At 40.3% G+C, this 21,843-nt stretch overlaps 3 protein-coding genes across 3 annotated transcripts in view; 1 reads left to right on the forward strand and 2 right to left on the reverse strand.

Annotated features, from left to right (window-relative positions):
• Window positions 1-5,282: 5,282 nt before the first annotated feature.
• Window positions 5,283-6,174, reverse strand: LOC113635032 (C-C motif chemokine 3-like). The gene is made up of 3 exons (XM_027134260.2): window positions 6,019-6,174; window positions 5,577-5,688; window positions 5,283-5,489 (listed from the first exon to the last, which is right to left on the reverse strand). The coding sequence occupies exons 1-3, from the start codon at window positions 6,086-6,088 to the stop codon at window positions 5,375-5,377; spliced, it is 297 nt and encodes a 98-aa protein (XP_026990061.1). The 5' UTR covers window positions 6,089-6,174; the 3' UTR covers window positions 5,283-5,374.
• A 7,422-nt stretch (window positions 6,175-13,596) lies between these two features.
• On the forward strand, window positions 13,597-15,601 carry LOC113635003 (gap junction gamma-1 protein-like). Its single transcript, XM_047821495.1, has 2 exons — window positions 13,597-13,753; window positions 14,276-15,601. The coding sequence occupies exon 2, from the start codon at window positions 14,296-14,298 to the stop codon at window positions 15,391-15,393; it is 1,098 nt and encodes a 365-aa protein (XP_047677451.1). The 5' UTR covers window positions 13,597-13,753; window positions 14,276-14,295; the 3' UTR covers window positions 15,394-15,601.
• Window positions 15,602-18,245: 2,644 nt separating this feature from the next.
• Window positions 18,246-21,843, reverse strand: part of thoc1 (THO complex 1) — a 7,520-nt gene continuing 3,922 nt past the window's right edge. Inside the window, exons 11-21 of the mRNA XM_047822601.1 lie at window positions 21,648-21,782; window positions 21,404-21,504; window positions 20,734-20,800; window positions 20,402-20,452; window positions 20,246-20,316; window positions 20,052-20,147; window positions 19,898-19,963; window positions 19,711-19,794; window positions 19,443-19,590; window positions 19,282-19,363; window positions 18,246-18,791 (exon numbers count right to left, since the gene is read on the reverse strand). Of these exons, the coding sequence (XP_047678557.1) occupies window positions 18,514-18,791; window positions 19,282-19,363; window positions 19,443-19,590; window positions 19,711-19,794; window positions 19,898-19,963; window positions 20,052-20,147; window positions 20,246-20,316; window positions 20,402-20,452; window positions 20,734-20,800; window positions 21,404-21,504; window positions 21,648-21,782 (1,179 nt within the window). The 3' untranslated portion in view covers window positions 18,246-18,513. The remainder of the gene's footprint in view (window positions 18,792-19,281; window positions 19,364-19,442; window positions 19,591-19,710; window positions 19,795-19,897; window positions 19,964-20,051; window positions 20,148-20,245; window positions 20,317-20,401; window positions 20,453-20,733; window positions 20,801-21,403; window positions 21,505-21,647; window positions 21,783-21,843) is intronic.

A 21,843-nucleotide genomic window follows, 5' to 3' on the forward strand; every position in this document is an offset into this window, starting at 1 on the left:
ACTGTTGGTCAGCGTACTGACAAGCCTTTCCAAGGTACTTCAGCTTTCCATATGATGGGTGTTTTGGACGTAAGTTGTGGACCCTTAGACTTGCAGTGACGTGGAAGGTGTTGGGGGCATTGAGGACTTAACTTGGAGCAGCTAATACAATGGTTTTGTTATTTTATGTTATGTTATTTTAAGTCCTGTATGTAGGAGCGGTAATAACTCAGGAAGCCAAGAACCCATCGGAGGTCACCAACTGTTTGGGGCGTTTTGTTTTTTAAAGCCATCAATGCCTCTAGGTCTTTGGGGTCAATTCCCTCGGCCGACACCAAGCGTATAACATAGCGAACCTCTTTCTGAAACATCTCGCACTTTTCTGCCCGTAGTTTCACCCCATGATGCTGCAGTGCTTGGCGGACCTTGCGAATCACCTCCATGTGGTCACTGAAAGATCTGGAGTAGCACAGTAGGTCATCTGGGTACGGGATGCAGTACTCATCTTTCAGAGAGCCTAACATATCCTCCATGCTCCTGTCCATCCATTCCCATTCCTAATGCCCCCAGGGAGTGATTCAGGCGGTAAGATGGCGTGACCCTTCTGCCACAAACCCCTGGTGGTAAGCTTTACCTTGGTCCAGTATGCTGAACGTTAAGTACCCACCTAGCGTGTCTATCAAATCCTGGATTCACAGCAGTAGATGTCTGTTGATGTCTGTCACGACCACGGAGACAGAGAGACGTGTGTTGAGACTACATCTGTGTGACCTGCACTCACTCATGAGCCTAGACTGGTAGTGTTCCCAAGCCCCGGTGAGGTGGGACGAGTGCGAAAGTGCAATGCCTGCACTCTGAGCACCAGTGAAGGTTCACTTAAAGTTTAGTTCTGTCCACATGAATCACCCAACACACATCCTAAATATCCCATTACTGAGACACAAAGTTGAAATTGGAAGAAATTTTGAACTCAACATTTTCCTTGGTATATGACTTATCATCCTGAAACACCAAAGGTCAGAGCAAAAGTTAGTGTCATGGTTGCTTTGTGGTTTTTTTCCTTGTATTTCTGTGATTATTATTATTATTATTATTATTATTATTATTATTATTATTATTATTATTATTATTATTATTATTATTATTATTATTCAGCTTTCCGAACCAAGGTTGGGTTTGTGTCGCACAATGGATGATTACAGTTTGGTGAGTGTTCCTAGATGCATACTACAGTTTTCTTCCCGTTCTTTTGGCATGCTGTCTGTGTAGATACATAGTACATAAACGTGTTATTGAAGCTCATTATCATATTGGACTCCATCTTGCCTCGAGGTTTTGCAGCAGGCCTGAACTTCAAATTTAAATATTTAATATTTATCAGCTACCAGTGTAATATAGAATCAATCCTGAGTCAATCCTGTCTCCCAACATAAGTAGACATTACTATATTCGGTTTTTGAAATAAAATAATCATTTTAATATTTCATGATTTTATTTTTGAAAAGAATTGACCAAATTGAACAAATAACAAATTTAAAAACAAAACAAAACAAAAAAAAACAAAAAACAGGATATGTCTTTATTGTCCACTCCTGAGGCGGAGCACCAGAATAATGATTGACCCCTCCTGGATGTTGTAGTTGGTCACAATTTGATAATCCTCCAGGAGGGTGTCACCTAAGAGCAACCTCTGGTGGTGTGGGGGTATCCCTTTTAGGTTAAAGATCATTCTTGATCATTCAGAGCTGTTGTGTTCAGGGAGTACACCACATCAATGTTGATGTCCACTCCTGAGGTGGATCACCAGGTGGAGGCTGGACCCCGTCTGGATGTTGTAGTCCGGGGGAATCCCTTTTAGGCTCTGAATCCCTGTCCTTGACCCTCTCAAAGGTGTCTCCTGGATCAACCAGGAGATTGAAAGGACTTCCACTAGTTTCATTTATTTCAAACATCTCCATTGTAATCTATATGGAAAAATAATAGTAATTAAAATCAGACACTACATTACCATAAAACATAAAGCTTATTTAAGTGTTTGTTTACTAGTGACTACAAAAATAAATAAATATCATTTCCTCTGAGGAAAAAAAATGACTTACGTTCCACCGATATTGAATTTGAAATTCGCGCTTGGTTCACATGCCCTACTTTTATACACTCTGTTTACACTCTTGCTGTAACGCTGCCACGAGAGCCAATCAGAGACGCCGTGGTGATGTATACCTTTTTTAATTGGTCAGATCTACGGATCTCATGCCTAGTTAAACGTCAAAACAGTGACTTTGTTAGGATTACCTCAGAAAACGTAGAAAAGTCCATCTGAAATGTTTATAACATATTAATTAAATCACATTTATTGCTTATCATAAGTTAAACAAAATTTTTGTTACTTGCAAGCAGGTCACCTGTAACCTATCAACTCATTGATTCTCACAAAAACATTACATCCACCAAAGCATATCGTTATAGTTACACTTCGGCAAAATATGTGTCTTTGTTTTTGTGTCTTTGTTTTTGTCCATTTATAAAAGGTATCAAAGCACTGAATCCCGAGCTATAACTCTGTACAGCTCAACCCTAGACTGGGTTGTAGCAACACACACACACACACACACTCACATACAAACACACTGACACACACTGACACTCTCACTCACACTCTCTCTCTCTCACACACACACACACACACACACACACACACACACACACACACACACACACACACACACACTTGTCCTGTTCCTGTTTTTGCCACCATTTCATAAAATTAAAAAGCCCCTTATTCCAAGAAGATTTGTGTTTTTGTTTTTACTACGAACACCCACACACACACACACACACACCCCCCCACACACACACACACACACACACACACACACACACACACACACACAGGACAGTGATTACTAATCTGACTTTTATTACTATAAATATCATGATATAAAAGTACAAACTAAAGAACCAACTTTGGCGATCGGTGACTTTTGTACTGTTATTTTTTTTGTATTTTTTCTACTTGAGTTTAAACCAGCTACCGTACAAAGCCCTGCAGAATCATCAAGGGATTTTTTTCGTTTTTTCGAGGAAGGGTTTTTAAACTGTTTATAATATTTGTACAGTGTTTGCTGCATCCTAGAAGGATTGTTAACAAACCTCCATAATGTTTAGGAAGCCAGAACCATTCAGTCATTTTACTGCAGAGTTTTATTATGATGCAATAATGGGGTTTCTGGCATGTTGCAGACATCCTGCAGCCTGTCGAGTACATCCGCTGACCTCGAAACCTGCTGAGAAGGTGTTGTTTAGTTGATTATTAGTTGATTAGCTCTGGTTTATATTACTGCGCTCATTTAGACATTTTATGTTTCCATAAACTCCTCTGTCCTGGAGAAGTCCCAGCTTCTTCCTTATATGTCTGAAGCACACAGATGTATCCAAAGGCGAAAGTCTGATTTTGACATTGGTGGGGACATCATTCATTTGACATTGATGGGGACATCATTTATTTGGCATTGGTGGGGACATCATTTATTTTACATTGGTGGGGACATCATTTATTTGACATTGATGGGGACATCATTTATTTGACATTTGCGGGGACATAATTTATTTGACATTTGTGGGGACATAATTTATTTGACATTGGTGGGGACATCATTTATTTGACATTGGTGGGGACATAATTTATTTGACAGTGGTGGGGACATCATTCCCTGTATTATGTGCATAAAACTGTTGTTATAAGAATACTTTCTTACTCACATACCGGTAGCTGCATAATCACGTTGCATAATGCATATTGCTTCATACGACAGAATCTAGCTGCAGCCGACTGTACACATTGGCGACAAAGACAAAGCCACGTGGGTTAGAGAGACAGGACTCAATCGTTTTAGAGAGGTGAGTTACAGAGGCGGGATTCATTGCAGGGGGTAAATCTGTTAACCGTTTGTGTTCCACATTATTTTGTACACCATTTTGTACAGAACACCGTTGTAAAATATTTTCATCTTATTTAATGATTCCTGGTTAAATATTAAATGAAATAAGTAAAAAAAGCACGAGACACAGACGGATATCAGTGGTTATGTATATATATATATATATATATATATATATATATATATATATATATATATATATATATATATATATATATATAGGGTTGGTCGAATTATTGCTAGGGACAATTGAGTGTTCCCTGGATATTGGTAGGGACATGTCCCTACTGTCCCTACCCAAATCGACGCCCTTGGTTGTATCGGATGTCTCAGTTTGCTGCAGCTTTACACTTTCCCTTAAAACCCAGAGACACAAACCCTTCTCCAGCACGACAATGCTGCTGTGTATGAAGCACAGAGCTCCATGAAGAAACAATGTGGAGGATGTGAAGGTCGGAGTGAAGAACTCGAGTGTCCTGCACTGAGCTCTGACTATGACTGAACCTCACTGAACACCTTTATAATGAACAGGAACTGGAGTCTCCTCAACATCATCCTGAACATCAGAGTCTGATCTCACTGGTGCTCTCGTAGCTGAATGAACACTAATCCACACACACACACACACACACACACACACACACACACACACACACACACACACACACACACACACACACACACACACACACACACACACACACACAATCCAACATCTAGTGGTAAGACTTCCAGAAGAGAAGAGAAGAATGGAGCTGGTTATAACAGCAAACACTCAGGGACCTACACTCATGTACTGTAAGTGTGATGATCAGGGGGCACAAAGTTTTCTCAGAAATGAAAAAAATCTCATGATATTATTTTAAATTAGAAATGATTTTAAAGGAAATAGAAATCTCCAGGATGAAAATGTCTGCATTAACTTCTGATTCTTTTTAATATCTTATGAGAAATAGTCAGTGTGTGTGTGTGTGTGTGTGTGTGTGTGTGTGTGTGTGTGTGTGTGTGTGTGTGTGTGTGTGTGTGTGTGTGTGTGTGTGTGTGTGTGTGTGTGTGTGTGTGTGTGTGTGTGTGTGTGTGTGTCTTTTAATCTTACAGTTTGACCGAAACCCAACATAAACATTCCGAGTTCTTAAAAGTATTTATTTATTTATTTTCAAATCTCCATGAACATGGTTTGCATTAAAAAAAATGTAAAAAATGTTTGCATGTAAAAAAAACATAAATATTAATTTAAATATCCTTTCATGTGTAAATATAAAATACATTTAATATGCATACATATTTTTTAAAAAATAGCACAAATTTTAAATAATAAATAATGTTAGAATAATTTAAGCAAAGGATTTAAATACAAGATTAAATAAAAAAAAAATACAGGCATTCTTACTGGCCAATAAATAAAAAGATCATATTGTAAACAGACAAACAACAAACAGATATAAACACTGGTATTAATGGACAAAGGATTTAAAGACTGGTGATTGCTGGTCAAGTTTGTTCATGTTGCTCTTGACCCAGTCGACGTGGGGATCCGCACACACCAGACGACTGTCTTTCATGATAAAGCTGCAGAGCAGAGAGAACATTTAAATGAGAACATCAGAAATTTGAACACTATATGATCTTAAACTTCACTAAAAAATGTAAGCTTACATGATTCCAGGTTTTGAACACAGAGCCTCTGTTATTTCATATCTCTCGATGTATTTAACAGGGACTCGATTTGTCTGGTAAGTGAAACAGCATTTCTTTGGTCCATTTGCATCTGTGGAAAAAAAAAAGATTATTTTTGTCCTGTGATTAAATGGTTAAAAACAACAACAACTCTAAACTCTAAGCACTGTTGAGTTCTGGCTCCTGATTGGTCAGAAAGTGTTGATTAGTTTTCCATAACAGTTTATAAACTTAATGCGCTCGTTCTGATACCTTAAAAATGACTCTGTATAGAGATGTTCATATGTTTAGTTAAAGCTGTAACACCATCTTAATGACTAAATAAAGTCCACGGATGTTTATTGGCTTGAGTAAATTTTAAAAATACGTACAAACATTAATGGATAATAAGTTGAAAGAATAAAAATGAAAATAATCTTACTCTGAGCCATTGTGAAGGATTGAAGGCAGGCGAGAACCAGCAGAACCAGAAGGAGAGCGCGAGAGATCATGACTGATGACGATGACGATGATGCTGCTGCTCTGGATGTGAAGAGATTAATGCAGATATCACCTCAGTCTTGAGTATATAAGCTGAATCGGGGGTGGGGGGGGGGGTGTAGTTTGGGTGTCCAAAAAAGTTTGCCAACATCAGAAAAAAAGAGAAAAAAGAAGAGAAAATCCACCTCTTTCACAACGGTTTCAAAACGGTTGTGGTTTTCACCCACATTGAGGAAGAACTAAATATAGTGTTTAAACAGAACAGAAATAAGTGCTTTTTTTTTTTTTTAAGAAAGTAATTAAATAAATAAAAACTCTGGGTTTCCAAACCTAATATATGGAAATAATAAATGATTTAAATCATTTGCATGAAATTCACATAATTATAAACAAAGCCTGAATTTGGTACTAAATATTTTTTACAAATATATATTTTTTTTAATGGGTTAAACGTGAATTTAATACAAATAATTATTTCATATATATATATATATATATATATATATATATATATGTGTGTGTGTGTGTGTGTGTGTGTGTGTGTGTGTGTGTGTGTGTGTGTGTGTGTGTGTGTGTGTGTGTGTGTTTGTGTGTGAAAATTCCTCACGTGACCTGTGTGATTATTCACCTGAGAAGTTCACAAACATTCGCACGTGAATCGGTCCGGACTTGTGAGAGAGGAAGTGCATCATTTTTTATGACGCAGCACAAAAATGTTGTAAGAGAATGAATGAGTGCCATGAGGATGACACACCGATCAGTGATTCTGACTCGTTCAGTCTGAACGCAGTCAAATGCTTAAATCTAATCGGTCAGAAAAAGGTGAATTATTTCTGTGTTGTAGAAATTAACACTTTATTAATAGGCTGGTTCTTATAGGTTGTCAGTTCCATAGTAACAGCTCCTTGACCTGAAAAAAAAAAAAAAGAAAAAGATAGAAGCCACCAACATCATTGTTATCATCTGTGTCATGGTCAGTGGGTTATAGTGTGTCATAGGAACTTTATAAGAATGGAAACTACAGAGGAAGAGAGTTGGGGGGGGCAGGAAGTAGATGAGGTCATGTATTTATATGACCAAGCTGAATTATTACACACTTCCCTTTTATTATTACAATATGTCCATCTGGAATGTATTCCTTAGTCAGAAAGAACCGTCACTAATTAGTGATGTCGTGTTTTTTATTGTCATGACTCAGATTAGGTTTTTTTTTTTTGCATCACAGCCGCAGAGACAATAAAGGTGACTTGACTTGACTTGATATATGGATGGTGGGTTGAAAGTTAAAGTGGGTGAGAAAAAAACAGGCAAACCTACAAACGGATATTTTCTGAACAGAAGGGTAAAGAATGAAGAAATGACAGGGTGATAAAAAACATGCTGCTGGATGGATGGGTGGATGGATGGACAGATGGATGAATGAATAGATGGAATGATGGATAGATGATTGAATGGTTAGATATTTGCATGGATGGATGGATGGATGGATGGATGGATGGATGGAGTTGGTCAGAAGAAAAAAGACAGAAACAGACAAACGGATATCTTCTGAACAGAAGAGTAAAGAAATGACAGTGTGATAAAAAATGCTGCTGGATGGATGGATGGATGGATGGATGGATGGATGGATGGATGGATGGATGGAAAGGTGGACAGATGGATGAATGAATAGATGGAATGATGGATGGATGATTGAATGGTTAGATATTTGCATGGATGGATGGATGGATGGATGGATGGATGGATGGATGGATGGATGGATGGAGTTGGTCAGAAGAAAAAAGACAGAAACAGTAAAACGGATATCTTCTGAACAGAAGAGTAAAGAATGAAGAAATGACAGGGTGATAAAAAACATGCTGCTGGATGGATGGGTGGATGGATGGACAGATGGATGAATGAATAGATGGAATGATGGATGGATGATTGAATGGTTAGATATTTGCATGGATGGATGGATGGATGGAGTTAGTTGGTCAGAAGAAAAAAGACAGAAACAGACAAACGGATATCTTCTGAACAGAAGAGTAAAGAAATGACAGTGTGATAAAAAATGCTGCTGGATGGATGGATGGATGGATGGATGGATGGATGGATGGATGGATGGATGGATGGAAAGGTGGACAGATGGATGAATGAATAGATGGAATGATGGATGGATGATTGAATGGTTAGATATTTGCATGGATGGATGGATGGATGGATGGATGGATGGATGGATGGATGGATGGATGGATGGATGGAGTTGGTCAGAAGAAAAAAGACAGAAACAGTAAAACGGATATCTTCTGAACAGAAGAGTAAAGAATGAAGAAATGACAGGGTGATATAAAACATGCTGCTGGATGGATGGATGGATGGATGGATGGATGGATGGATGGATGGATGGATGGATGAATTGACAGAAAGGTGGACAGATGGATGACTGAATAGTTGGAATGATGGATGGATGATTGAATGGTTAGATATTTGGTTGGATGGATGGATGGATGGATGGATGGATGGATGGATGGATGGAGGGATGGATGGATGGATGGATGGATTGGCAGGCAGACAGACAGATGGATAGAGTTAGTGGGTCAGAAGAAAAAAATACAGAAACAGACAAACGGATATCTTCTGAACAGAAGAGTAAAGAATGAAAAAAAATGAAAGGTGAGTAAGAACATGAAGCTGGATGGATGGATGAATGGATGGATGGATGGATGCCGCAGGTAGTGCCAATGTAAGACAATATAATATTGTTCAGCAGAATATAAATATAAATGTTCAGCAGTGAGACAGAGAAGGATCTCTGTGCTGCGGAGATGAGAGACATCCGTGTCCTCATCGCTGCTAAGCTGAACCACAGCAGCAGCCCCTTCTTTGTGTCCGGTCTAGTGTCAGTCTCTCCGGCATCCGTCCGTCTTCGACAGACGATGGTGTAGCTTCCAGCTTGGGTGTCCTATCTGCACCTTCGCGAGTGGCTGTTACCATGACACCTTACAGACATTTCAGACACTGTTCACTATATTTAATAATAAATTCATTAAATAATATACAACACACTTAAAGCAGAATAGTTTATTTTGTGTACCGTTCATCCTGCACTGGGACACAGAGGGCCTACAGATTTACACACATAATCTCATTTAACTGTGTTTTTATATATGAGCAAAAAGTTTTTGGAAATTCATTTAATTTTAAATCAAAGATGTGAAATAAATATTGTCTTTGTCTGTGTTCTGTTTATTTAAAGACAGAAACAACTATAATATGATATGAGAAATAATTCCAAATGCTACACAACTAACATACAAACACTACACTGTTTTATATATATATACCAGATATCTATATTAATATTAAACGGTGCCCAGGAAGTATAGAGAGCACACACACACACACACACACACACACACACACACACACACACACACACACACACACACACACACTGGAAATTCCATCTCTTTTCATTGAGTCAGCACATTTGAGTCATGAAGCTCATCTCGAATCTTTTGGCTCCCAAATGACACAGATATATATAAAAATCATCAAATGTCCTAAATCATAAATAAATCTTCTTAGCACTTAGCAACCAGTTATAATTTATGTTGAATATGTCGGGGCAGATGGGGCTGTTTGGGGTTGTTACTTGAGGCCTGTTATAATGCAGCTATAACATACTGACCACTGTGTGATTATTTATTGACCTTCATTCTTCTACTATTTTTTGACAAGTCAAATCCCTTGTGATAAAATTTAGGTCTGACCTAAAGCTCTACACTTACCACTACAGTGCTCGACGAGTTAGATAAGCTTATTACTACAGCTACATCATCAACATGTGTGTTAGATCACATCCCAACTAAAGAAGTGTTACATAAAGCTGGTGAGCCTCTTCTTAATATTATTAACTCCTCGTTATCTTTAGGTTACGTCCCTAAATCCTTCAAGTTGGCAGTTATTAGGCCACTCATCAAAAAACCTAACTTAGATCCTAATGAACTATCAAATTACAGACCTATTTCACATCTTCCGTTTATGTCTAAAATACTAGAAAAGGTTGTGTCTGTTCAACTGAGCTCCTTCGTACAGGAGAGCAACATCCTTGAAGAGTTTCAGTCAGGTTTCAGGCCTCATCATAGCACAGAAACTGCACTTGTTAAAGTCACAAACGACCTGTTATTAGCTTCGGACCGAGACTGTACAGTATGTCACTATTAGTTCTACTTGACTCCACTTTTGAAAGCACTGTTGACATTTTTCAAAATGAAGATTGACACTTCCAGAAGCTGTGTGGCTTATGTCCTTTGGACAGATGAGAGAAAATTGGAGTTTTTTGGCAAGCCACATCAGGTCTAATTTCACAGACTCAAAAATGCAGCACACAATGAAAATGACACCTCTTCCATGTTTCACAATAGGAACAGTGTGACTTCAAGACTACCAAGGCATTCTAAAGCAAAATGTGCTGTCTAGTGTCAGAAAGCTTGGTCTTAGTCACAGGTCATGTGTCCACCAACAGGATAATGACCAAAAACACAGCTACAAACACCCAAGAATGGCTATAAACAAAACATTGGCCTGTTCTGAAGTGGCCTTCTATGAGACCTGAGAGAGATGAAACATGCAGTCTAAAAATTCATTCACTCACACACTCAGGACAATTTTCCAGAGATGCCAATCAACCTACCATGCATGTCTTTGGACCGGGGGAGGAAACCGGAGTACCCGGAGAAGAAAATGCTGAAAAGTACTGTTAATGTAATTATACCGCACCTAATATTCAACCAGACATATATTTCTCAGACTAAATATAAAGACGTGCCCCCTCTAGTGAACTCACAGCAAAGTATAGCCAGGTATAAAACTTCAAATTCATGACATCCATTCAAATTACCCCATCTGCAGTAAACAAAAATCTGTGTCCACTCAAGTGTCATGTGTAAGTGCACGTCTTTACGCATCGCATTCACACACAATTTCACGTCGCATCGCTGATATGGCAGAAGACGTTTTAAAACAACTATTGCTTCGCATAAAATCCAGCGATTTCTACGCTTTACAAATCGACAAATTGACTGATGTAGCTGGTTTGGCTCAGTTGCTGGCATGTCCGGTATATTTATGATGGTATTTTCCAGACACGGACAATGCAAACAACTGGATTTGCCATCGTAGTGTGTGTGTGTGTGTGTGTGTGTGTGTGTGTGTGTGTGTGTGTGTGTGTGTGTGTGTGTGTGTGTGTGCGCCCTGTGATGGGTTGGCACTCCGTCCAGGGTGTATCCTGCCTCGATGCCCGATGACGCCTGAGATAGGCACAGGCTCCCCGTGACCCAAGAAGTTCGTATAAGCGGTAGAAAATGAATGAATGAATGAATGAATGAATGAATGAATGAATGAATGAATGAATGAATGGATTTGCCATCCATTCTCTGCCTGTAGGGACACTTCTGTGACATTTCTGAGCAAGAGAGAATTAAGTAAAGTCAGCCACATATTCACAGATTCGAGTTTCTCGAGTCAATAACTCCTGAGCTAAACGCTGTTACTACACAAATAACACCTTTTTTCTATCATAGTAAAATAGAGAGGCAGCTACATCCAATTTTCCTCAATATCAGCTTTCCTCCGCGTTGGACAAAATACACAAGTCTCTATGTGCGAACACCGAAGAGACAGATTCCAAGGGATCGTCTGCAAAGTGAAACGTAAAACCTGAAAAGTGAATACAAAAAACAGTCAATAGCTTTACTGTAATACACTGTACTGTCACCAAACTTAACTCACACATCACTTATGTCCTGATTGATATACTACAGCACTTATTTTGAGGGAATGGCTTTTTGTTTATTTTTTATGATTTTTCATAATTTTATTGATTTATATTTATTATGAAAAATCATAAAAAATAAACAAAAAGACATTTCCCCCAAAATAAGTGTTGTAGTATAACTATCAGGACATGTCATGTGTGATCTAAGTTTGGTGACAGTACAGTCAGTGTATTACAGTGACCGTTTTTATAGTATTTACTTTTCGGGTTTTGCACTTTGCAGGCGGTCCCTTGGAATCTGTTTCTCAGTCGTCTGCACATAGAGACTTGTGTATTTTGTCCATATTCAAGCTGAATATTGAGAAAAATTTGTTTGTAGCTGCCTCTTTACATTACTACGATAAAAATGAGGTGTTATTTGTGTAGTAACACCCTTTAGTTCAGGAGCTATTGACTCGGGAAACTCGAATCTGTGAATACGAGGCCGACTTTACTTAAGCTAAGTGCAAGAGAGTGTCATTAAAATCTCTACGATTGGCGCTTTGAACGTTGAGTTTACACCAAAATCACTAGCAGATTTCTGGATAGCCTTGTGTGTGTGCATAGTATCCTGCCTTAGCAGGTCAGGCTGTGAAAACATTATTGCCCTTCTTGACAACATACCTTACCATAGCTTACCAGCATAAACAAATATCGACACAGACTCTGTATCAGGGGCGGTTCTAGGGTTTCATCTTTAGGGGGTTTTTAGCCCTCAGTGAGAATTTAAAACAAGAAGAGTTCTATATTATATTGTCAGGACCCGGACGGAGGTGGCTTGGAGACAGACCCGTACGCAGGATAGCTTCAAATGAAAGGGGTTTAATACATGAGGAAGACAAACATAAACCACACTACACAGGGAACTAACATTATTATTAATGAAGCCGCGCTGCCTGTGGCAACTCGGCTCACATATATAGGGAAAGGGACAATCACACACAATGGGGAACAGGTGTTATGACCGGGAGGAGCAGACGAAGGCGGGGCAATCACGTGACACAAACAAACACAAACGCACATGGCCATAAGTCTGCGCTGATCCCTGACATATATATTATATGACTACATAGTAAGCCAAAAGTTATGGTATTATTAAATGGCAAAAGTGGACACCAAAATGTTATGCATGATGTAATGATGTCAGTCTTGAATCAGATCAGTTCATGTGTGTGTGCATTCTCTACAAACAGTGTGTCCAATGAATGAAGTCATTAATAAAAAAAATATATTCACAAGACAAAGAATCATTATTTCAATATTTAATTCAATATTTAGTATTGAATGGATTGTTTGCATTAATATTTTGTTTGTGCTACAACTCTGGTAATAAGAATAGTGACATTTCACTGCTTTAGGTCGCGGTTTACCACCGATTAACGTTATAGATAAACGTCTCCAGCTCTGACTGCGCGTTTATAGTGGAGATACCCTAAAAAAGGGCTAGAACCGATCCTGATCTGTATAAAGAATGATTTAAGACTAAAACTGTCTCCGATACAACCAAACATCCCATAATGAGTTATGCAAGTCATTTCAAGCACATACACTAAAGTTGTTTGATCGAATAAGGGGGGGGGGGGGGGGGTTTCCAAACCACTGATTCTAATTCTGATTAACATCTTTCTCTTTATGTACCAGGTGGGTGGAGTGGAGGGGTGTGTGGCCAATAAATCTGATTCTGATTCTTAATCTTATTATTAACAAACTTGTAAAGTGTGTGTACAGAGTCTTGTGGAGCACTTTTTGTTTAACCAGCTCTGGAAGATGATGTATATTTGTATCTGCTACCATTTTTTCATCGTATCTAACAGAAAATGCTGAAAGGCCATGCACTTCACCGACAAACGACAGGAAAGACTCGTCTCGAGCTAAGGTGAGTCTGTGCTTTCACTCCTCCCTCCACTGGCACATGTGATTATTGTTAAAATCTGAAAACTGCATATCATTAGTTATTTATTTGTTTAATTAATTAATTATTATTATTATTATTTCGTTAGTGAATACAACACAAATCTAACCTTTGCGTTGTAAACAATTTATTTTACTGTTTGCTGAATTGTGAGGATAGTTTGTTAGAAAAAATCTTTTTTATTATCATTTTTTTTCTTTAATCTGTAAATATTGTAAGTGATTTTTTTTTTCTCGAGAGAAAATACACAGTATGGTTTGTATGGTTTATAAAGATAAGGATGTGTGTATCATATGTGGTGGTGGTGAAGTGGGCGGAGCTTAAAGTCTTCTTGAGATTCAGAGACAAAAACGCCATCAGTGGAATAAACACATTCTGTTGAGTTTGTATATTTTTATCACTAAAAATTATTTATTACTAAAAAAATTCTAAAAAAAAAAAATTCTCTCTCTCTCTCTCTCTCTCTCTCTCTCTCTCTCTCTGCAGATTGTAGCCGAACTACCAATATGAGCTGGAGTTTCCTTCATCTCCTGAATGAGATCCACAACCACTCCTCGTTCGTGGGGAAAGTGTGGCTGATGATCCACATCGTGTCCCGCATTGTGCTGATGGCGGTGGCTGGAGAGTCCATCTACTCTGACGAGCAGTCCATGTTCACCTGCAACACCAAGCAGCCAGGCTGCGACGACGTCTGCTACAACTCATTTTCTCCGCTTTCGAACGTCCGCTTCTGGGTATTCCAGATCATCCTGATTTCCACACCGCCCGTCATGTACCTCGGATACGCCATCCACAAATACGCCCGTTTCTCTGACGATGACCAGGAGCAGAAAAAGCAACGGCACCGGAGGATTGTCAGGAGCAGATGTAGGGATTTGGATCAGATGGAGGAGTGTGACGATGGTATTGACTGTGATGACATGGAACCGATGATGTACAGAGAGTACCTGGAGCTTCAGGAAGCCGAAACAGGGATGGAGAACAACACAAGAATAGATCAAACTAAGCATGATGGCTGTCGCAGGATCATTCAAGAAGGTCTGATGAAGATTTACATCCTCCAGCTCTTATCACGTGCCATTTTAGAGGTCTTCTTTCTGGTGGGTCAGTACCTGCTGTATGGATTCCGTGTCATTCCCACATATGTATGTGATGAAATTCCCTGTCCTCATCGAGTCGACTGCTATGTGTCTAATCCCACCGAGAAAACCATCTTCCTGCTGATCATGTATGTGGTAAGCTGTCTCTGTTTGCTGCTCAACCTCTGCGAGATGTACCATCTTGGAATTGGCGCTTTCCAGGACATGCTTAGAAGACGACGGAGCCGGGGCCAGCGTCTTCACTCCTGTGCTTTTCCATATGCTCGTAATATTCCGGCCTCACCTCCGGCATACGACTTTGTTGTCAAACCCGAGGACCAAAATGGTGTCCTCTGTTATCAACAGAATCAGAACAGCACCCTTCCTCAGCAACCGAACCACAGCAGCAGCCCAGCATCAGAGCAGAACCGAGTCAACTTGGAACAGAGACAGGGAGCGAAGCTTAAAGCTGATATGGAGAAAAGTGGGATTGTGAAGTATTGGAAAACCTCATTGTGGATTTAGATTTCAATTCTGACAATAATTAATTAATTAATTAATTTGTTTGTTTGTTTGTTTGTTTGTTTGGCTGAAATGCTCCATACGGGAGCTAAGACAAAAAATGAACAAAAAAGTAAATCATAATAAAAAACACAGTGTCGTATCACATGCTGTAAACAAGATTACAAAACAATCCCATTTTAAACAATGGAAATAAAATGTACACAAAACATCAAGGGAGGTTTATTAATAACTAAACCGCCAACAAATCAGCTCCAGAATCACTGAACATACTTCAGTGTTTAAGAATTAAACATCAGGTTGTTCTTTAAGAGTGATCAGATTTTGTGTGATTGGCTGATTTAGAAAACAAGCCCATCCCACTGACACGCCCACTTTTGGTGTATATGGTTTATTACATGTCGATGCTCAAATCGGTGTAGTGGAGATTTTAATTCAATAAAATAATAAATAAAGGGATAAACATGTGATTCGTAACAGTATAAATTATATTTTACATATCTAGAATATCTTACATTGCTGAAACTAAAATGTGTGTGTAAATAATAATAATAATAGTAGAAATAACAACACTACTACTACTACCACTATTACTAATATTATTCTTATTATTATTATTAGTATTGTTATTGTTGTCGTTATTATTATTAAAAACAACGACAATAACAATACTACTACTACTAATAATAATAATAATAATAATAATAATGTTTGTTTTCATGATATTAAACTGTTAAATTAACTAGCTGTGCTTTGTGTGTGTAAATATCTTGGATTTATTAATTTTTTTAGTTGAAACTTGCACTAAGTTAATGAATAAAACAGTGTACATCTAACAGTGTAAATAAATCTTGAGAGGTTTTGATGGTAATGTAACACAGGCTACTAGTGGTTAGTGACTGAGGAAGAAAATAAATAAATAAATAACAAATTGAAGCAATTAGATCTGTTAGCAACTCGATCTTAATATCCGAAACAGCGTGTTAGAGTGTATGAAGATGATTATTAATGAATCATAAAATTGCTGCAACAACATTACTGTAATATCAGACAACATAAACAGTAAGACTCTGTATTATGGACAGCGACAGAAGAATGAACTGAAACAAACCTAACTGACATCTTAGACACTTTACTCGACAGTAAATTGTTGGAGCTAATGACAAATAACATTTCTGCCTAGATATCAGCATCAAATGTAGACTGTGGTAATAGAGTGGATGAGGACAGTGACTCATCTCATCACAGACATTCTAGTTTACAATATCACCCAGAAGTGATGGAGGAAATCCTGACTGCCTTGGCAGTGGCAGTGATGGCTCAGTAATTAAAGGTGCGTTGCACGATGTTTGAAAGCCAATGTTGACATTTGAAAGCACCAAAAAATACAAACACGCCCCTAACACAAATGGGCGTCACCCCCATTTTGATAGCTCCGCCCCACACATACATACGTAACCCAGGCAGCTATTATAGCAGAACCTGTTGGGGCGGCTGGCTGAGGGGGTATTTTTGTCAGTAAATGAACACAATGAGTAATACTATGGTAACACAAATGTGTTTTTGTAGTACTGCGTGTTGTAGCGTGGTGTTTAGCTCCGTTTCACGCGGAAGACGTTCAGTTCTCTCCGGCGCTGGAAAGCTGATCCTATATTAACACGGTTCCTGCTTCTTGCCTTATCATAAGCCTTTTATCCGCCATGTCAATGTTTCAGTCGCTTTCGGCTAATGTCACACATGCGCTCTGAACACTCTGTCCACTGCATATTGACAAGACACGCCCCTTTCTGCTAATGTCACACGCGCGCTCTGAACACTCTGTCCGCTGCATATTGACGAGACACGCCCCTAGTTTGTCAGCCCGACTCACTGCGCCTTTAAGATGTTGAACTGATCAGACAGTCCCAGGGCCACCAAGCTGCCAATGCTGAGGAATGTCTCAACTACTCTGATGTATTAAAAAAGATAAATTTAAGTCTCTCGGGATCAGGGTGTCTGCTTCTCGAAGCACTTCATCACAATGGGTGTGTGTACGAGTCGGGATGATTCTCATTAAGGCAGGACACCGAAGACTCCTTTGGCACGGGGACGATGGTGGTTGTCTCGAGGCATGTAGGAACAACGGCGCTGCTCAGGGAAATGTCAGTAAAGACATCCGCTAGCGCTTCTGCACATTCTGTCAGGAATGTTGTCTGGTCCAGCAGCCTTCTGTGGGTCAACTCTGCCTAGAGTTCTCCTCATGTCAGTTGTGGATAGACAGAGTACCTGGTCGTCTGGGGGGATGGTATTCTTTGCCGTTACTTTGTTCTGCACCTCAAACCGAGTGTGGAAGTCATTCAGCGCATCTGGGAGGGAGGCATCACTATCACAGGCAGGCAGGTGAAGCTGTCTTTTAGTTCGTGATCGCCTGTATGCTACGGTTTGGAAATTTGTTTGTTTTTTGTATACAAATGACACATTTCCCTAAATGCTAGGTGATATTGATTGTGCGATAAATAAATCAGTTTCCTTGTGATTCAGTTAAACACATCTTACGTCATCATTTTTAGAGGTTAAATAGATCAAACGATAGCGACATGCTAAGAAAACAACCCTTTTTTTGTTAATGTAAAGCAAGCTGGTTCTCTAGCTAACGTTGGCACCAAAAGTAAACATCAGGGAAACTGTATAAAGACCCGCAGACCGTCCGTTAGCGTCTCAGACCCTCACAACGTGAACGTTCTCACATCGTTCTCTCCGACCGTGCCTGCACTGACGCTAACATCACTTCTGTATAATTATTGACTGATGGCTTTTTGTCTAAAGATATCTGTGATCTAAACACAATAAAAAGATGCAGATGGTGTTGAACCGTGTTAATGCGACATGACTGATGTTTATTTGCAAATACATCAAATATGTACAAAACACGACGTGGGAAGAGGAAAAAAATTAAAATATGAGAATATACGCTAATTTGCTTTTAGCACAGTGCTAATGAAAGCACATTTACTAGCAAAGAGCTCAGTGTCAAACACAACGTGCAGACCGATGAGGTGCATTTAGCTCTGCACCCTCGATTAAAGAACTCCCGTTCCCATACGTTGGCTAACAGATGGATCGTTAGCACTGTGCTAAGCGAAATCATGTCTCGCTGAAGCCCTGCGCGATGCTAGCGAAGCCAGCGGTGTTCAGCGCCGTGACCAGGCTCTCCATGGTGGCCTGGGCATCCTCCCGGTCCTGCCAGGACACCAGCATCATTTTGGCCTGAAGCTCAACGTCGTCACTGTCCGCTTCGATCTCGCGAATCTCCACCTCCTTCACATCCAGGTGAGGAGCGAGCGACTTCCACTGAGCCCCGAGCTTCTTGGCGATTTCGTCCATCTGACTGTTAGTAACCAGTTTGCTCTGAATACTCGGACCTGAGACGGAAAAAGACACAGAGTCGGCTTTAGTACTACAGAGAACAATTTAAAAAAATATATACAACAGAATCATAAAATATGAAATATATTTACTTTGTGGATTTTAAATTCAAAACTAAAAAACATTTTATATAAATAAATAAATAAATAAATAAATAAATAGTTTAATACTAGTTATAATTTTTTATAAATTTTGAATCATTTGATTTTATTTTTCAGGGTTGAAATCTTCTTTAAAATAAATAAATGAACAAATGATTAAATAAAGGTGTGTGTGTGTGTGCATGTGTGTACTGACAAATAACCTAAAACCTGTTTACTGAGTCATGCTGGAGAAGACCACGCCCATCAGGGGACGAAGGGATCGGAGTATGCAGTTAATCCATGTTTCCCTCCATCGCCTGTCTACAGTTTAATTACATGTCTCCCTAGGTGAAGCTCTGGTGTGTGTGTGTGTGTGAGAGAGAGAGAGAGAGAGAACACTTACTGTCATTGCTCTCCTTCAGCAGATTGTCTCCGCTCTCGTCCTCCTCCTCTCCTGTCTTTATCTCCTCAGACGGGAGATCCTTCTGTTAGAAAAAAGACAAAGACGTAAGATAAAGTGTGTGTGTGCAAGAACGCGTGTGTGTGTGTGCACAAGAGACTCACAGGAAGTTCCTTGGCCAGTTTGATCACCATGTTCTCTAGATAATCCTCCAGACTCTTGAACTGCTGATTTGTGGGCTGGAAGAAGTGTGGACTGCGGCGTGAGAGAAGACGGAGAGCTCGCCAGCCGTAATTTGAGTTCCTCACCACCCTAAACACACACACACACACACACAGGATGTGGAAGCAGGCTTGAATAGGTTGTAGAATATTAAATAAATAAACAAAGTAATATTAAAAAGTTAGATAAGATAAAAACATGTGTGCGTACTTGTACTGATCCTCCACCATGTTGGCTGGGTCTGCCTGCTCGATGGCCTCCTCAAAAAAGTCCTCCAGGGACGGCATAAACTCCCTACGCGCACACACACACACACACACACACACGGTCACTAGTTACCCGAGACCTGTAGACTATCATGGTTCAGATCACCAGGACTAAAGCCGTGGACACACACCTGCTGTCAGATTTACACGCCTCCATGTTGTCAGGATTGAGGTTCCACAGTCGTGTCAGTTCATCACTGGGATGGAGAGAACAAGTGCATAAGTCTAACAGGTTGTGGACACTGAACCTCTGTCCACACCACAGAAACACAGCTCGGTCCTTACTTGCCCATCAGGATCTTACGCTCTGGTCCTTTACCCAGGAAGTCCTCGGGTGCTGCTCGTTTCCTGCTGGGCCGCTGTGGTTTGGTCTCTGTGGGTCTGAGAGAGAGAGAGAGAGAGAGAGAGAGAGAGAGAGTTTGATCTAATACTGTATGTAAATCTGGGCTGTGTGCATTCGGTTTAAGAGAAGCCTCTACCTTTCTTTGACAAAACTTGGACATCCCTCATTCTTCCAGGCGTTCCAGTTTTCCTCTGTGTTTAGAATGTGCTGTAAAACCAGTGGAATCACATGTGACCCAGTGTCTGGAAAATCCAGGGCTGATTTTATTAGAGACGATCGAGTGAGATCTTACCTCCACCATAGTAGCAAACATCTCACCGTCTGGAGGAGTTTCTCTGAGTAACTTCACAAAAAATATATCATGTTACACCGAGTGAAACAGACAGATTGGGACGAGGGAGAGAGACAGGCAGAGACGAGGGAGAGACAGGCAAGGACAGGGGAGAGAAAGACAGGCAAGGACAGGGGAGAGAAAGACAGGCAAGGACAGGGGAGAGAAAGACAGGCAAGGACAGGGGAGTAAGACAGGCAGGGACGAGGGAGAGAGACAGGCAGGGACGAGGGAGAGAGACAGGCAGGAAGTTAAAGACACACATTATATAGTAATGACTGTAAGACACAAACCTGATATACAAGCTTTGTAGTCTCCTCCATCCAGGATGTCTGATCATCACTAAGACTACAATTGGAGCTGAGAGAGAGAGAGAGAGAGAGAGAGAGAGAGAGAGAGAGAGAGAGAGAGAGAGAGAGAGAATGGAATATTTATGAAACCTGCATGACCTGCATGAGCGAGGGTCTGTAGTGTGAGAGAGGGCCTGTAGTGTGAGAGAGGACCTGTAGTGTGAGAGAGGACCTGTAGTGTGAGAGAGGACCTGTAGTGTGAGAGAGGACCTGTAGTGTGAGAGAGGACCTGTAGTGTGAGAGAGGACCTGTAGTGTGAGAGAGGACCTGTAGTGTGAGAGAGGACCTGTAGTGTGAGAGAGGACCTGTAGTGTGAGAGAGGACCTGTAGTGTGAGAGAGGGTCTGTAGTGTGAGAGAGGACCTGTAGTGTGAGAGAGGACCTGTAGTGTGAGAGAGGACCTGTAGTGTGAGAGAGGACCTGTAGTGTGAGAGAGGACCTGTAGTGTGAGAGAGGAACATTAGTGTGAGAGAGGGTCTGTAGTGTGAGAGAGGACCTGTAGTGTGAGAGAGGACCTGTAGTGTGAGAGAGGACCTGTAGTGTGAGAGAGGACCTGTAGTGTGAGAGAGGACCTGTAGTGTGAGCGAGGAACATTAGTGTGCTCCATTACTCACCTTTTGAACTTGACCTGACCTTTGAGGTACTGGAAGAGGATGAGGTACTGCAGCAGGATGTGACGTCTGAAGTTACTGTCACTAAGCTGCAGATCCATTAGCTGCACACACACACACACACACACACACACACACACACACACACACACACACACACACACACACACACACACTCCTGTTAGTCAGCACTATAGTTCTGAATAAGTATTAAGCCCTGCTCTGTATCTAACACTACGTGGTTCACCTTCTCACTGGTCAGGAACTTTGCGAAATAAACATGTTCCCCTCCGGCTGTATGCATCTCCTCCCGCTTCCTCCTGGAGGCCTGAGTGTCGTCCAGCTTGAAGCTCTTAAACACCGCCAACGTCTCGTCCGAGTACTGAGGGGACAGAGGCGTGTTGGGTTACTGCTGAACATACACCATGCTGACAAAGACGACG

Source organism: Tachysurus fulvidraco, chromosome 1 (genome assembly GCF_022655615.1).
Source record: "Tachysurus fulvidraco isolate hzauxx_2018 chromosome 1, HZAU_PFXX_2.0, whole genome shotgun sequence".
Classification (NCBI taxonomy): domain Eukaryota; kingdom Metazoa; phylum Chordata; class Actinopteri; order Siluriformes; family Bagridae; genus Tachysurus; species Tachysurus fulvidraco.